This window comes from Gallus gallus, chromosome 1 (assembly GCF_016699485.2).
Source record: "Gallus gallus isolate bGalGal1 chromosome 1, bGalGal1.mat.broiler.GRCg7b, whole genome shotgun sequence".
NCBI lineage: Eukaryota > Metazoa > Chordata > Aves > Galliformes > Phasianidae > Gallus > Gallus gallus.
The window spans coordinates 77,844,600-77,860,899 of record NC_052532.1 but is presented as its reverse complement, the minus strand read 5'-3'; the positions used below and the strand labels follow the sequence as shown (position 1 = coordinate 77,860,899).

The 16,300-nt window shown below is 41.8% G+C and overlaps 1 protein-coding gene and 1 long non-coding RNA gene across 5 annotated transcripts in view; one reads left to right on the top strand and one right to left on the bottom strand.

The window, feature by feature from the left end:
* The first annotated feature begins 7,238 nt into the window (after positions 1 to 7,238).
* Positions 7,239 to 16,300, top strand: part of LOC107054566 — a 14,120-nt gene continuing 5,058 nt past the window's right edge. Inside the window, exons 1-2 of one of the 2 annotated variants that reach the window (XR_006939994.1) lie at positions 7,239 to 7,348; positions 15,721 to 15,921. This is a non-coding gene — a long non-coding RNA (uncharacterized LOC107054566). Of the gene's footprint in view, positions 7,349 to 15,704; positions 15,922 to 16,300 lie in introns of those variants that run through there. The other variant, XR_001468957.4, reaches the window with a different exon arrangement.
* KEL (Kell blood group, metallo-endopeptidase) overlaps positions 13,994 to 16,300 on the bottom strand; it is a 25,140-nt gene continuing 22,833 nt past the window's right edge. For all 3 annotated transcript variants that reach the window (XM_040649049.2, XM_040649046.2, XM_015294126.3), the window contains one exon: positions 13,994 to 15,898. In XM_040649049.2, the coding sequence (XP_040504983.1) occupies positions 15,784 to 15,898 (115 nt within the window). In that variant the 3' untranslated portion in view covers positions 13,994 to 15,783. The remainder of the gene's footprint in view (positions 15,899 to 16,300) is intronic.

Here is a 16,300-nt window from a genome sequence, read left to right as displayed (position 1 = left end):
GCTGAGAGTGGACTCTATCCCTTCATCCAGGTCATTGATGAAGATGTTGAACAAGCACAGATACAGCACTGACCCCTGGAGAACATTGCTTAGTTATTGGCCTCCAACCAGACTCTGTGACACTGATGACAATCCTCTGAGCTCGGCCAGTCAATCAGTTCTCATTCCACATCACTGTTCACTTGTCTATCCCACGCATCCTAAGCTTACAAACAAGGTAGTTATGGGAAACAGTGTCAGAACCTCTCTGAAGTCAAGGTACACAACATCCACTGCTCTCCCCTTATCTACCCAGCCAGTGTTGACATCACAGAAGGCTACCAGATTGGTCAATCATGATTTCCCCTTGTTAGAAGACATGCTGACTACTCCTGATAACCTTCTTCTCATGACTTGCTTGGTGATAACATCCAGGATAAGCCAGGGACAGAGATGAGGCTGACTGGTCTGATGTTGCCTGATTCATCCTTCTTGCCCTTTATGAAGACTGGAGTGACATCAGCTTTTCTCCAGTCTTCACACACCTCTTCCATTCTCCAAGACTTTTCAAAGATGTTAAAGAGTAGTTTGGCAATCAGCTCCCTCTGCACTCAGGGGTGCATCCCATCAGGGCCCATAGGTGAGGCTAAACATGTACAAGACTATGGGTCCAGACTACATGCATCCCGGAGTTCTGAAGGAACTAGCTGTTGCAGTTGCTAAACAGCTCTCCATATTTGAAAAGTTGTGGCTGCCAGGCAAAGTTTCTTGTGACTGGAAAAAGTGAAACATTCTCATTTTCAAAAAAGGGAGAAAGGAAGACCAGAGGAACTACAGTCTGGTGAGCTTCACCTCTGTGCCTGGGAAGATTATGTAACAGAAAATTCTGGAAGAAATATTAAGGCACATGCAAGGTGAGGAAATGTTCTTAGACAGTCAGTATAGCTTCACCAAGGGCAGATCATGCCTGACCAATCTGGTGGCCTTCTATGATGGAGTGATGGCTTCGGTGGACAGAGGAAGGACAACTGATATCATTCTGCATGGACTTCTACACATGGACCCATGAGAAGATAACAAAGTTCAACAAGGCCAAGTGCCAGGTATTGCACTTGGGTTAGGGAAATCCCAGATATGTCTACAGACTGGGAGAAGTCCTTAGAGTTGCCCTGTTGAGAAGGACTTGGAGGGTTCCGGTGGATGAAAAGCTGGACATGAGACAGCAGTGTGCACTCCCAGCCCACACAGCCGACAGTATCCTGGTCTGCATCAAAAGAGGGGTGGCCAGCACAGTGAGGGAGATGACTGTCCCCCTCTACTTTGTCCTTGTCCATCTGGAGTACTGCATCCAGGCCAGAGACCCCCAGTACAAGAGGAATGCAGAGCTGTTGGAGCAAGTCCAGAGGAAGGCCATGAAGATTATCAGAGGGCTGCAGCATCTCTCCTATGAAGAGGGTTGAGGGAATTGGTCTTATTTAGCTTGGAGAAGAGAAGGCTCCAGGGAGACCTCATTGTGGCCTTCCAGTACTTGAAGGAAAGCTGTAGGCAGAAAGGAGAGCAACTTTTTACATGATCTGACAGTGATAGGAAAAGGGAGAATGGCTTTAAATTAAAAGAGGAGAAATTTAGGTTACATTTAAAAAAAAAAAAAAGAAGAACTCTATTCAGAGAGTGGTGAAGCAGTGGAACAGGCTGCCCAGAGAAGCTGTGGATGTCCCAATTCCTGGAGGTGTTAAAGGTCAAGTTAGATGGAGACATGGGCAGCCTGACCTACTGGTCAGCAACCCTGCCCATGACAGGGGGGTTGTAGCTCAGTGATCTTTAGGGTCCCTTCCAATCTAAGGTACTCTACAATCCTATGACTTGTGTGCATTTATTTTGCCTAGGAAATTTCTATCAAGATCCTCCTCGACTAAGGGGAGACTAAGTCTTCCTTTCCTCAGTCTCCCTTTGTTAGCTCCATGGTCTAGGATTTCTGAGGGCCAGACTCACCACTAAAACTAAGGGAGTTTTCAGTATCTCCACCTTCTCAGTATTCCCTGTTACCAGGGCACCCAACTCATTAAGCAACAGACCCATATTTTCCTAGTCTTCCTTTTGCTGCTGACATACTGAAAGAAGTCCTTCTTGTTGTCCATGACCTTCTTCACCAGATTTAATTCCAAGAGGGCCTTGCCTCTTCACAGACTAATTCCAATCTTCATATTCCCATCCATCCCTTCCTTGTTTGTAAGAACAAGGTCCAGGAGCACCACTTTCCTCATCAGTTCCTCCATCACCTGCATCAGAAAGTTATCTTCAACACATTGCAGGAACCTTCTGAACCATGTCCATGCTTCAGTGGAAATCTAATCTGCACAGCTTTTTCAATCAATGATCACATATTGTCACTATCAATCAGTTCAGAACCTTTCCGTTTCTTACTACTATGTCGTAGTAAGATAGAAGAAACCTCTGAAATAATAGTGCTATGTTTGTCTCTTATACAGGATGACACCACCTGACTGCTGGTATCTGCTGTTAGAAAAAGCAAGGAATCTTCCTTTTTCAGGATCTAATATTAGTTGTGAAAAAGTGCCATGTTTGGAAACCCCAGCCAGGTTTCTGCTCCTTATCTTTCCTATGTATTGATGCCATTAGAAACTGAGAATTCTGCATAAGAAAGCAAAAAGACTGTGTTCTTCACTGTATAATGCATGTTGAGTCATGAAAAAAAAAACAGATTCCAACAGACTACTTGCCATTCTTATAATAAGCTTGACTGAAAAAATACAAAGAACTTGTCTGTCAGAGGGGAATCAGTTGCTCAGAATTTGCAGTGCAGTTGTTGACTCTCCACAACAGCAGATTAGTAGCCAGAATGTAGAACTGTTGGCAGTAACTTCACATTCTATACCTGTCTCCTCGCACAACTGTTTGTGGTCTGATATTTATTCATTTCAAACCCAGAACTTCCAACCTCCATCATTCTAGTCTTCCAGCTGCCTAGCCGTTCCCACCATATGGTTCTCAAAACAATCTACTAGCTCCTCTCTGTCCTGTCCTGCATCCTTCTACTTCTGGTTTCTTCATACAATTCTGCTTGTACCATTTGCCCTTGCCCTATTACTTGGCTCTTGTAGCTTTGGATACTCTCAAAGGCATCTGCTTTCAGTCATGTTCTTGGAGTCCCTCACAGGAGTCTAGAGTGTCCCCATGTTTTCCATCTCTATCAGTTTTCTGATCATGGCATCAAAATTAGCCAGTGGGTGTGCCTTTAACTGCCTGGCACTATCCTGTCCTCTGAGGAATATGGCCTTAGGGCAGGATGCAGAAATTCACTGATAATGATCTTTCAGTCCATTTCCTTTCTTTCCTTCACTGGCTCCTTCTTGCCTCAAGGCCTTTACTGCTCAGTTTTGGGAATTACTTTACCGCCTCCTTCACCTCTCTATTATAAATCCAATGGGTTTTTGACCTCACATAGGGGAGTCATCTGATGCAGACAGCGATAACCTTCCTGGTGCTACTAATGGTCCTGTGCTTCACTGGACCAGAGAGCTGCTTTACTAGATTTAATGCACCAGCTCTTTCAGTCTGGTGAGAGAAAAAACATGTATTAACTAGTTTGCCTGATCCCTGTCCCCAGGACCAATGTGAGGGCAGTAGCCAGTGAGCTGTACTAGATTACATATTTTGATTGTCTTTGCACATCACATCAATACATGTTGCAGTTAATTACATGAGGAAAATATGAAATATTGAGATAAATTCTCTAGAATTATTGCAGACTCTGGTTTATCTGTTTGTTTCAATTTCATCACCTCTCTCATAGATTGCTCATACTACATCCCTCTGGATCCACTGTATGGACAGGGTAATCCATAGTCTCTGTTCTTTTCCACCCATTCTACCTCTGCTTCAGAGGAATCCAAGAGCAGTCCTTTGGACTACACAAGGAGTGCATTCCATTAGCTACAGAAATGCACCTTTTCCTCTTGGTCTCATTAGAAAAGCACAACTTTAAGCAAGGATCAGTTGTTTAGTGCAGTCACTGACAATAAGTATGAAATGACCGTGGTGATTCTAGAAATGGCCAAGACCAGGAGCAAGATTTTGGTCATAAGCTAATTCTCCTCTATGGCAGGAAATTATGTTAATGTATCAGCATGCAGGCCAGGAGACCCAAGCAGAAAAAAAAAAAAAAAAAGGTTCAAAATATCTCAAATGTAGATACAATATCCAACAACTTAAAACTGCCTTTTTCTGTTCCTTCCCCGCTTCCAGAGGAGTTTCTTTAACCAGAGGAGTTTCAGAGGAGTCTGATGACTTCTCCTGCTTCATTTGATGAATATTACTATCTGTTTCTTATTTATAACTTTATTTTTCTCCTAGATATATTTACCTTTAAAAATAATGTATTGATCTTATCTGTTATTATTATTGACATAGCTATTTGAGCTAGAGGGTTTTTTTGTTATTGGTTGAATTAATCTATTGAAGATAGATTTGTATAATGTGAAGGAATCTCTATGTTCACAAAGGGTGGCAGTGCTGACAAAGTGATTTAAGTTTGGGAATAGACATGAAATTTAAAAAAAAAAGTCAGTTTTACTTTAATGTTTTATCTTTTTTGTTGTTGTTCTTTCTTGTCTTGACTTCATAAAGATTGTAATGTTCACACATACCTTCACCATCTGTTGCAAAACACTCTGTAACAAGGAAATATGTAGTTCACTCCAAAAATAATGCTTTTTTTTTATTTTCATGGAAACTACCATTAATACAAAGAGCATAGTGACACTATTCGATAGAGCAAATTCTCAGCTACAGATCACAGTGTTTTAATGTCAGTACCATTAGCTATGCATTTCTGCCAGTGATGAACAAGAGCCTGCATATTGCACTTGTAAAAATCAGCAACAGCGGAGGTAACCAACTGTCACTGCACCACCCACCACCTCACTGTGCTTACATCCACTGGCCAGATTGCCCCTCTGCTGCCATCTGTTGCACAGCACAAAATGTAATGGAATATTGTTGGGAAGGTTCAACTTCTATTGCCAGCCTCTACTGCCATGTTACCAACAGCTACCTCTGATGTCATGGGCCAACATAATAAAATAAGAGGCGTTACTTTCAGAGCAGCTTTTGTATATGGAAGATCTGAGAGAGACAGCTGAATATCCTTCTATTGTCAGTCACACTGAGCAAAAAATTGTTCTGGACTCTCTTTCTTTACCCTTCATCTTTTTTTCTTTTTAAAGGAATCTTTAATTTTATGAACCCCTCAACCATGGAGTGGTATTTAAGGAGCACTGCTATTAATTTAACTCTTTCTCATTTTACATTTCATCTTAGTACATCCCTTTCCTATTTTTGTTACACATATTATTTGCTGTTGATTATGCATAACTATAAATGAAAGAAAACAGCAGTGAGAACTCTCTGAACTCAAGGGAGGAGGATTGCATAGTTACCCTTTCTCTTTTTAAGGCTATGTCTTTCCATTGAATTTGTAGTGTCTGACATTCAGTGAAGGGCAGCCTATCCTTCCTCAATTCCTCCCCAGTCATTTGTTTTTCTACAGCCTAGCTGCAGATTATTGTTTGTGTGACTGTATAGTTACGGGTAAGTAGAAGGAGAGTCTCCACTCTTTCAAGGGGATTCAGTCAAGGACTTTTTCCAATACAAAAGGGGCAATGAGAAAAGGTGGTCAGTCACATTAATTGGAGACATGAGCACGTAGGAATGTTTACTCCAGCAGAATTATCTGATTGAGGACTCTGAAGTTTGGAAACAAAGACCATACAGAAACCTTGTCAGTTGTACTAATTAATAAGGAAAGAGAGGGAATGTGGGAAACTTGTTTCAGGCAAGGCTGGCTGGATCAGGATTTCTGGATTGGGAAAATAAGAAGAGAAAACAATAAGCAAAATACTGAGGCACAGACCTAATAAAATAAAAAATGGAGAGAGTGGCAAGAAACAAACCTCCCGGTCATGCTAGCTGATGAGCTATGAAACTCCAGGTGTCACTTCCAGGAAGCTAAACCTAGACTTTGCAACAGATAAGATTGTGAACTAGAGGGCTAGATTGAGAAGGGTGTGGGAAACTGTAGAGCTCTTCAAATCTATGGAGGCAGAGTGGGAGGAACAAAAGGGGGTAGGTAGAAAAGTGTTGAAAATGGTTGGCTGTGTGTTAAATATGTCATTATGCTTATCTACCTGAGCTCTGTCCCTGATCACTGCAGTGTGTCCTGTCTTATATTTTCTCATTAAATCTTTTCTTAACTCTCTGCATATACACACGCTCTTTCTCATGGTGTGTATGCTGTAAAAACTACATGCCAGCTACTGGTATGACCTGTGTGCAAGTGAAGACTGGTGCCATATAAAGGGAACAGACACTCTGTCCTGTAGTGCCAACCACTGCAGTGAGTATAGTTCCCCACTCCCAGACACTGGAGATTGCAAACCAGCTACCTGGGGGACACTGACATGAGTGTGGGCTCTGCACTGGCAGCTGGCGTGAGGCTGCAGATCTGAGACTGTGTACCTGGGCAGACTGCTGGGTTGGGAGACAGTTGTCTTGACCTTCCTTAACCTGGTGTGTGTGTGTGTGTTGTGTGTTGTGCTGGGGGGCGGGGGGGGGGGGGGGGGAGGGGGAGGGGTGGATGTATTTGCTAGTAGCAGGGACCTCAGGTCCAGGCTGAGGTATCAGGTGGACAGGGTAAGTCCATGCTGGTACACCTACAGGGACTTAAAGATGTGGAGTAAAGGGCTGGGGTGCTGGACAGTCAGGGGGACTGTGCTGATAATCAGAGGATCTGCAAATGCTCTTGTGAGTGCTGTGTGCGTTCCTGCACCTGTGAAATTGTATCTCTAACGTAAGTAAAGGAGGAAGGAGGGGTCTCAGTTGTTTGCGTGTAGGTTTACAAGTCCTATGTGTAACAGTTGTTGAAGGCATCCTTAACCAGAACAGCCTGCGTGTCACTGTGTCATGTCAGTGACCCATCTCTGTCTCTTCTTGTATGTCTCTGGGATACATACTCAGATTTGCTACTCACTGAAAAGGGAAAGCAGCAGCCACATAGCCAGTAGCCTCGGCAGACGGCAGGTTCCCAGGCACCGGGCTGGGCTCCAGACAGAAAGGAGATGTCTTTGGTCTGGAGCGGCTGGAGTGGCTGAACCAAATGGCTACACTCTTTATCTCACTTCATACGTTGTTATCTGGATCTAAAATCCACCTATTAGAAAAAATGGTCTAACAAAAGCCTGTATTTAAAAAGTTCTTGTCACCTAATCTGCCGCTTTAGCTATGCCTCACCAACACTGATGTCAGAGCAACAGAAGATGTGGAAGCACACGTCCTGTGTCAGACTCCCTTGGTAAGGCAGGAGCCTACATTTATGCTGGAATGAATACCATGACCTCTGTTAGTAGTGGGAGTTCCCACACCTGGGATTATTTACTTACCCACTTTGGTTAAATAAAGGTGCAAGTGAGGACTTGAAAGTGTTCCACATTCCCTGTGAGGAATGCACACTACCTTTGATATGCAATCTTACACTCAATTGTGTACAGATTCCCTTAGATCCAAGCATGCCCCTGGAAGTTGCTTTACTAGTCCCACTGCAGAACGGAAAATTCCACATTCCTATCCCACTCCCTCTTACTCTGCCCTATAATCTGCATCTAGAGATCTGTTAACACCTCAGTATATAACTACTGATACCTGGTATATTGATCACATTTCTTATTGCACACAATTCACAAGAAACATTATGTGACATACAACTATGTGTTGTTAAACCATTAAATTTAATAAATATTCCTGAAAAAAAATGACGGTGTAAGATCCTGAAATTTTGATTTAATCAACACTCTCTGGGCTGAATGTAATACATTTTAAAGACTAGCTGAAAAAGAAAACACCTACAACCACCAACACAAAACAAACAAACAAAAAAAAAAACCAAGTTGAATGTTTTGAACAGCAAGCTGATGATGTCCAAAGCCCACTACCTGGTGAACAGATCTCAGTGTCTGTAAATCAGAGTGTATATATCCTTGCATATTTTTACTTCTGTACTGAGTTCAGTAGGCTTGCAGAATTACTGTATTGATTTGACAAGCTAAATTCCTGATATGCCTAAATTCCAGACAGGTTTGGGGCATTTTGAAAAAAAAAAAGAAGAAAGGAAAAGGGAAAAGGGAAAAGGAAAGTGGAAGGGGAAAGGGAAGGAGAAGGGGAAGGGGAAGGGGAAGGGGAAAAGGGAAGGGAAGGGAAGGGAAGGGAAGGGAAGGGAAGGGAAGGGAAGGGAAGGGAAGGGAAGGGAAGGGAAGGGAAGGGAAGGGAAGGGAAGGGAAGGGAAGGGAAGGGAAGGGAAGGGAAGGGAAGGGAAGGGAAGGGAAGGGAAGGGAAGGGAAGGGAAGGGAAGGGAAGGGAAGGGAAGGGAAGGGAGAAGATGAAGATCATGTATAGAAAGACCATTAGTAGAAGAGAAGAATAAATAAAAAACATAAATAGTAAAGAGAAAGCCACTGGTAATATAAAATTCTACATAAATTCAGGGCCTGTTGAAAATATTCTGTACAGCAAATAATAGCTGGGGTTAAATGTGAGTTTAAAAATATTTAGAGAATTGTCCCATGAGCTACATGGCGTTAAATTAACATTAGAGACCTAGACAGAGCAATGTGCATGCTGAGACCTCATTATAGTGGACGGTTTGGTCTGGGAAGGTGAAAGGCAACATGAGTTTTATACACTTGTGTCCAAAGAGTAGGTACTTTGCAACAGATATTTCTGCATTAGATGTCGTTAGATCACCATCTAGAGGACATTTCAAAACACATACCTGTAATTCTAGTGCTTTTAAAAAGTATATAATTTATTATTCTCCACACAGAGTACAAAGCAGCACAAAATATGAATCATTGGTTAAGCACAGAAGTGGTAAAAACATTAAATCTTCATTTCCCTTTCAATTTCATCAGCCTTATAAAATATTTTTTCCAATTTCAGAGTTATTTTGGGCACTCCTTGTGAGGTGTGGCTACAGAAATTATCAGGATGAAGCATGATCTTTCACATTAGATTAGGTGATCTTTTGTTATCATTCTATCACAAGTGGACCCATTTCATATTTTTACTTTCTGATTTTGAGCAGAGACATACTCTCACTTATTCCCAAAAGCTTTCACACTCTTTTTTGTGCTTCAGGATGTTTTAGCTAACTATGAGGCAAAGTCCACAGTGTTTTGGCCTAAAAGAATATGACAACTTTGTATGTCAGAAGAGCTCTCTGATGTCACAATGTAAGACCATGATGCTAGGGAAATTCTGACTCTAGTATAGCTGAAAGGAGCAAAGAACAAAAGTATCTTGAGTTTGACAAGAGATTTGAGTGAGGACTAACTCAACTCTGATGGTTTCCTTGGGGTTTACCATTTATCTTGTGGCTATATTCCTGGTCACTTCCTCCCTAGTCTTCTCTAATGCTTTCATACCACTGAAAAGCCAGACCATGATTCTCACAGCCAAGGAGAGACAACAAGAGGGAAACAGTCCAATAGCAGGTGAGAAGATGTGTTTTGGTGAAAGGATGAGAAAGAGGAATCTTTAAGAGCAGCAAGAAAAGCAGATGAGATAGGGTATATAGAAGATTGGTTTTGCAAAGACAAAAGCAGAAGAGGAATGAAAAGAGATGTGAAGGGACAGTGGGAACCAGCTGTTCCATAAGGAACAGGAAGTCACCAACCAACAGTTATAATACCTGAAGAGCTGAGCTCTCACTCACCAGGGCCCAGTCCCCACAGCCCCAGAGCAGCAGCACTGGGGCCATTAGTATAGACCTGGGAAGAGATCAGCAGGCAAGTCCATCATGTTAGGGCAGGTCTGAGTTCAAGCGGAAATCTTAGTCATTGTCAGGTTCAGACTCAATGACAATAACTAAGGCCAAACACAGCCTCACCCTACACTTAAACCAGACAGAAGATGTGGGAGGAAGCAGAAGCTTAGGCAAGCCAGGACCATTAAAGCTTCTTAGTTTACTCATGACTCTGACTGCAGCCTCCATTCTCAGCAGGCCCCCATCACACCCTAGAGAGTAAGAATTCAGAATGGAAAGGCTGTAGAATCACAGAATTACAGGATAATAGGGGTTGGAAGGGTCCTAATTGCTGCAGGATGCCACCGGTCAATATCCACAAGTGAAGAGCCAGGAAACAGACAAGGATCTGACAAGTGGATGGGGGGGGGGGGGGGGGAGGGAAGGGGAGGGGGGGTGTCTGTGGATCAGAGGGCTTGAAAAGAAGGGTCCAAGTCATCTCTGTGGAGTAGAAGAGTCGAAGCCTTCTGGGGGTGCAGGAAGCCTCACTCAAAATCCTGGGTGCTGGGCAGGGGTTGAAGAGATCCGTGCCCGGGACTACACTGGTCTCTCCTGAGGGATCATAGGCCCATTTTCATATTGTTCACCTTAGGGCATTAGAAGGCCCAAGCTTTCAGTAAGTTCCAGCTGCTTTCTAAGGGACAAGGAGCCAGCAGATGAGTGTCTACTCAGCAAGGCAAGAAAAGCAGGCCTGGGGATGGTGTTCAGGGTCAGTCAAGAGTAAAGAACATTAGGCAAGTCCATGATTTTGAGGCAGTTAAAGGTAAAACCAGGGGTGAAAGTAACCAGGGTCATCTTGTCTCGTGACTACTAGTCAAGTCTATAGTGATAAGGCACTTACTCCAAGAATAAGTCAAGTCAATCTATAGGTTAGGAGCCAGAATAATATGTACAAGACTCCACTCAGTGGTTCTTCTTATGCCTTGCTTCTTTGTACTTAAGTTCCCTTGGTAAAATAGCAAGAAGAGTGGTCTTCCTTTCCAGGATGATCGCTTACTACTCTGCAGCAATTTCATTCTGCAGAGGGCAAAGAGAGAGACGTTTTAGTGATGTTTACTCAACTTGTATCCAGACACATCAAAGAACCACACTTGGAATTGTAAAAGCAGTATGGGGGGCAGGGGTGAGCATTGAGGAACACACTGAATGTAGCAAATCCAGGAAAAGGACAAGGGAAGCTAATAGAATGTGAAGGGCTGTGAATAAAAAGCAGCCAGGTATGAAGGAGAGAATGTACACATAGTGAGAGTGAAATGAATGTTTGCTCTAGAGTTTAGAAAGCAGGAAGAGAAAAGAGGTAGAGACTCAGAGTTCAAAACAAAGCTTATTTTGACCACACCCACCTCTGGCTGCAGGCTGGGAGAAAATGGAAGAATCATTTGTGGCCTCTTCTACAGGAGAAGGAATGGAATTAATCAATATGGTGCAGCAAGACGAGACTCAGAGAATGAAGAATTCAGCAGTGAAGAATCGTCTGTTGTATCTGACCCTTTCCTTGAACATTAGCATCATGGTTCTGTTTTTTTAATTTGTGACATGAAGGGTAAAATCCTTGCTGTGCTCATGGATGATGGCAATTTGAACATCTACTTGTGTTTCATGATCACATACTAGGCAGCAAGGTTTCTTTTCAACATCCACATCCCAGTGAACCTGCAAACACTGAGAAAAGGACAGGGATATTGTGCACATACTGAAAGTGCTTTTTCTTCCTTCTCCCCTTGAAAAGTACAATAAATTCAGCATACAGTTCATGCATTTTTTTCTTGCTTTCTGTATTTCCCACATGCTTTTCAATTGTGAGATGAACAGGTTCACATTATGGCTCAATGGTAGAGCTCAACAGATTGTTGTCAGTAAGAACTAGCCTTTGTACAAATATTTGTATGTGCATCCTAAGGCACGTGTGAGACAATGAGGTGATCCGAGACAACCAGTAATGCTTCATCAAGGATAGATTATGCCTGACCAATCTGTTGGCTCTCTGCAATGGAGTGATGGCTTCAGTGGACAAAAGAAAGGCAACCAGTGTTGTCTGTCTGGACTTGTGCAAGGCCTCTGACATCATCCCACACCATATCCTTATCTCTGAGTTGGAAAGTTTTGAATTTGAAGGCCGGACTATTCTGTAGATAAACAATTGGTTGGATGGTCATAGCCAGAGGGTTGTTGTCAAAAGCTCCATGTCTAGGCAGAGGCTGATCATGGGTGGTGTCCCCTGGGGGTGTGTCTTGGGACTGGTGTTCTTTAACATCTTTATCAGTGATGTAGATGATGGGATTGAGTGCATCCTCAACAAATTGGCAGATGACACCGAGCTGAGTGGTGCATCTGACACTATAGAAGGGCTATCATCCAGAGGAATCTGGACAGGCTCAAAAAGTGGGCCTACATTAACCTAATGAGGTTCAACAAAGCCAAGTGCAAGGTGTTGCCCTTGCATCCAGGCAACCCTAGGTATGTATACAGGCTGTGAGAATAAGCCCATCTATCTATGTGTATCCTTAGAAATAGCAAATATGTACTTTTATCTTTGTCAGATTGATCACCTGCTAGTGATTAAATAGAGAATCTCCTTATCACAATGCCACAACTAAGTTTGTCTTTGAAGATGGGAGGATCTTGAAAAAACATGCAGTTAATTAGCAAGTCTAGATAGCCTGCAGGTAGTGAAATTATCCCTACTGTAGGCCAGATAAGTGAGTAGTGGTCAAGTGATAAGAATATGTATAAAAAATCCTGGAGTTTGCTACCTTTGTGAAAGACCATCTAGCACCCAAACTTACACAATTTTGCAATAAATGAAATCTTGTCTATGTGTGTGAGACTGGCTTATTGCACACCAAGTAACATATCCACCTTTCAGACAACAAGGTTATAGTGCATGGGGCTACATCTGTCTCAGGGACAGTCTGCAGCAGTGTTTTCCATGGGGGCCCAGTTCTAGGTCCACTCCTGTTCAACATTTGTATCAATGATCTGGATGCAGGACTGCATGTTTGCTGATGGTACTAGACTGAGGGCTGCTGCTGTTAAGGGATAGGAAGCCTTACAGAGGGGTCTAGATAGACTGAAGCACTCACTAATAGGGCACTCACTTATTGAACGCATAACGTTCAATAAGGAAAGATGCCAAGTTCTACATCTGGGAAAGACTAATGCCAGATACAGGTACAGGCTAGGAAATGAGTGGTTAAATAGCAGCTCATCAGAAATGGATCGGGGGTGCTGATCATCATCAGGCTTGACATGAGCCAACAGCATGCCTCAGCTGACAAACCACATTTTGGGGTGCGTTAAACACAGCACAGCCAGCTGGTTAAAAGAGTCAATTCTTCTGCTGTATTTAGTGCTGGTGCAACCTCATCTTGCATACTGTGTGCAGTTCTGTGCTCCACAATGTAGCGGGAATGTTAAGATACTTGATATTAGAGCAAAGGAGGGCATCAAAACTGGTAAAATGCCTTGAAGGCATGTCCTCTGAGTATGCTTGGGTTGTCCAATCTGGTGATGAGGAGGACAAGAGGCAAACTCCTTGTGACTCTATAATCTCCTCAGCAGCAGAAGCAGAGAGGGAGGTGGCCAGCTTTTCTTCCTGAAAACAGATGGCAGTACACAAAGTAATAGCACAATAATGTGACAGGGAAGGTTAGTAGGAACAAATTATTTAAAATGAGGGTTATCAAAACACTGGAACAGGCTTCATAGTGAGTTGATTCATGCCCCATGCTTGTCAGTGTTCAAGAGACATTTGGACAATGCCCTTGTTAATATTCTTTAACTTTTGGCAAGCTATGAGTTGGTCAGGAAGTTCAGCTAGATGATCTTTGAAGGTCCTTTCCCAATTGAACTGTTCTATCCTGTCTTATCCTATCCTACTCAGAATAAATAAGGATTGAATTCACCAGGTTCAATAGTGACCCTATCTTTGAAACAGAAGTCCCATAAATTCATCATACATGGTAGAAAGAAGGAAAACAATGCACAGTCCAGAGGATTGTTCCCTACACACCCTTAACAAGATAGATATAAGAAATAAAAAACTTATCAAGTTGCAGACTGTCTCTTTTTCTATACATTAGAAACAAAGAAGTCAAGTAGTCTCAGTCCAGTGAAATAACTGCTGTAATACAAAAGATATGTAGTATAATGTTACATACGGTTGTTTATTATAACAACTGAAAGACCAAATGTTCTGAACATGCTGATAGGACATAGTTGATTAAGCAAGTGGAGGGAGAGTATATAATGTTTAAAAGATAAAGATTTAAAAAAAAAAAACCTAATTTTCTGGTTTGTTATGTTTTGCTTGTTTGTTTTTTATAACCATTAAATAACTCCTATTATTGTAAGGTATTATCATCTAGTATTTGTGAATTTCAGCTATGTACCATGTTCATGCAGAGAACTGACCAAATAAAGATACCAACCAGGCCATAAACAGTTTGTAATCAAAGGAATTCATTTTTAATTCTTCTCAGGGGGAGGGGTGGAAGGATTTGTTTTGTTGTTGTTGTTCATTTTGTTTTGAAAGCAAATGTTTTATTAACATATTAGTCTGTAAATTAATGAAAAAAAATCTCAGAACAGTTCATTCTTGGAAAATATTTTGCTGCATTTGTCAGTGCGTGGAGAAAATTAACACTGTTATTAGAATTTTCATGTTTGTAATATTTACATTGGTAAGGGCTGTTTCCACTTGCCCTCATGTATTCCACAAACAATACCCAGGCGTTCAATACAATAAGTAAAATAAACAGAACAGTTCTAACAGTATGCAAAATGTGGGGGAGTTTTGAATGCTTCTTGATTTGGGGAAATTTTAGAAAATTGATGTAATTATTAGGTTGCTCTTGAAAATGTATTTTATGCACATCTCCTGCTACCCTAAAATATATTATTTCTTACTCTCCTTTTTCTCTAAAGTAAATTATTACATAAAATTCAGTTTCAAGTAGTTATTTAATTATATGTCAGATAAACTCCTCTGTTTGAATGGTAAATACAAATGTAGGGATGTGAAAGCCTGATTCAGGATCCAGAGAATTTGGAATATTCAAGTTAATGATCTTCAGATACCTCTAGAAACCCTTGTTTCTACCTCATACTTCATCTTTAACCATATCCTCAACCCTAAAGAGAGAGTAAGAAAAAAAAGAGGAATCTTTCTTAAAAAGAAAGAAAGAAGAAAAAGAAAAAAAATTTCAACTCCCAGTCCCACTTTCCTCAAAGAGGATGTTTCTCTGTGGAATGCATGAATAACCTTCATTATTAAGGACTCATCTTCAGCCTAGAAACTGGAACCACTAATTTTTCCTTACAACTTATCTCCATTTATCTGCCAAAGAAGAGAAGAGGGCTCTTCTCTCTCATTGGTAACTTACTTGTGTGGTTTCCATTGTAACCCAAAGGAATTTTCTAAGATGCAATCTTGTATGAACAAGTCTTAGGACTCTAGCATATTGCCCTGCACATTCCACATGACAGTGAGGTTGCTGCAGTGGACAGGGAAATGCACTGAACAGCAGGCCTAATGATGCAACAGTCCTGTTAACAACTCCTCAGAAGCTAACTACTAGGGAGTGGCTAGTCATCTTGTTATCTTAGGACTTGCTGAACTACAGAGTTGTCCCGTCTGAGACAGTGCTGGGAGCAGCAGGAAGAGACCCTTTTCTCTTTTGAGCTCAATTTGAGATGATTTCTACCACAAACTTCTGAGAAAAGGATAAGAAGAAGAGGAATGTAGAAGAGTAAATAAATGCTCCACATCAATCCATTGGCCTTGAGTGTGACTCATGAGTCATACTTTCACAGCTCAAGATTTCATCTCCCTGTGGTCATCTCTCTCTTCCTCCTTTTTCATACAGATTACCAGATGTGGCACTTGCTGTCTGGATTCATTGGTGATCTACGGGGGCAGTGGAAGTGTTTTACAAAGTCCTGGTTATTGCTGACAGGCCCATAGACACGAAGTGGCAGGGGACTATGTGGATCTGTATCCAAGGAAGACTGTAAATCCTCAGGATCCTGGTGTCCACACATTGCCTGAAGGGAAGCAAAACAGAAAAGTAAGTCTGTGCAAAAGTGCTCATGTAAATAAGTCATAAAGCTCTTCATGCCTCTGCATATTCCACATGACTGGAACTCTTGGAGTAGGCAAGGAAACACTTTCATGGATGCCAACAATATTAACACCCTTTGCTTTTGAAATGCAGTTTCTTCTCCCTTTTCCTATACTCTGTCCCAGTTTTCCTATCTGATCAGGCACTTGTGTTTTTCTTTATGCCATGTAGTCCACAACACAAGGAATTTAGACCACCTTGGACTTCAGGCTTATGTAACCTTGGACTCCACCTACTGTGGCAGTATAGATGTAGCCCTCACTGTTCAGGTTTAGCTTATTAACAAAAATAAATTAATGATCATTAAGAAAGGGAAGTACTTCAC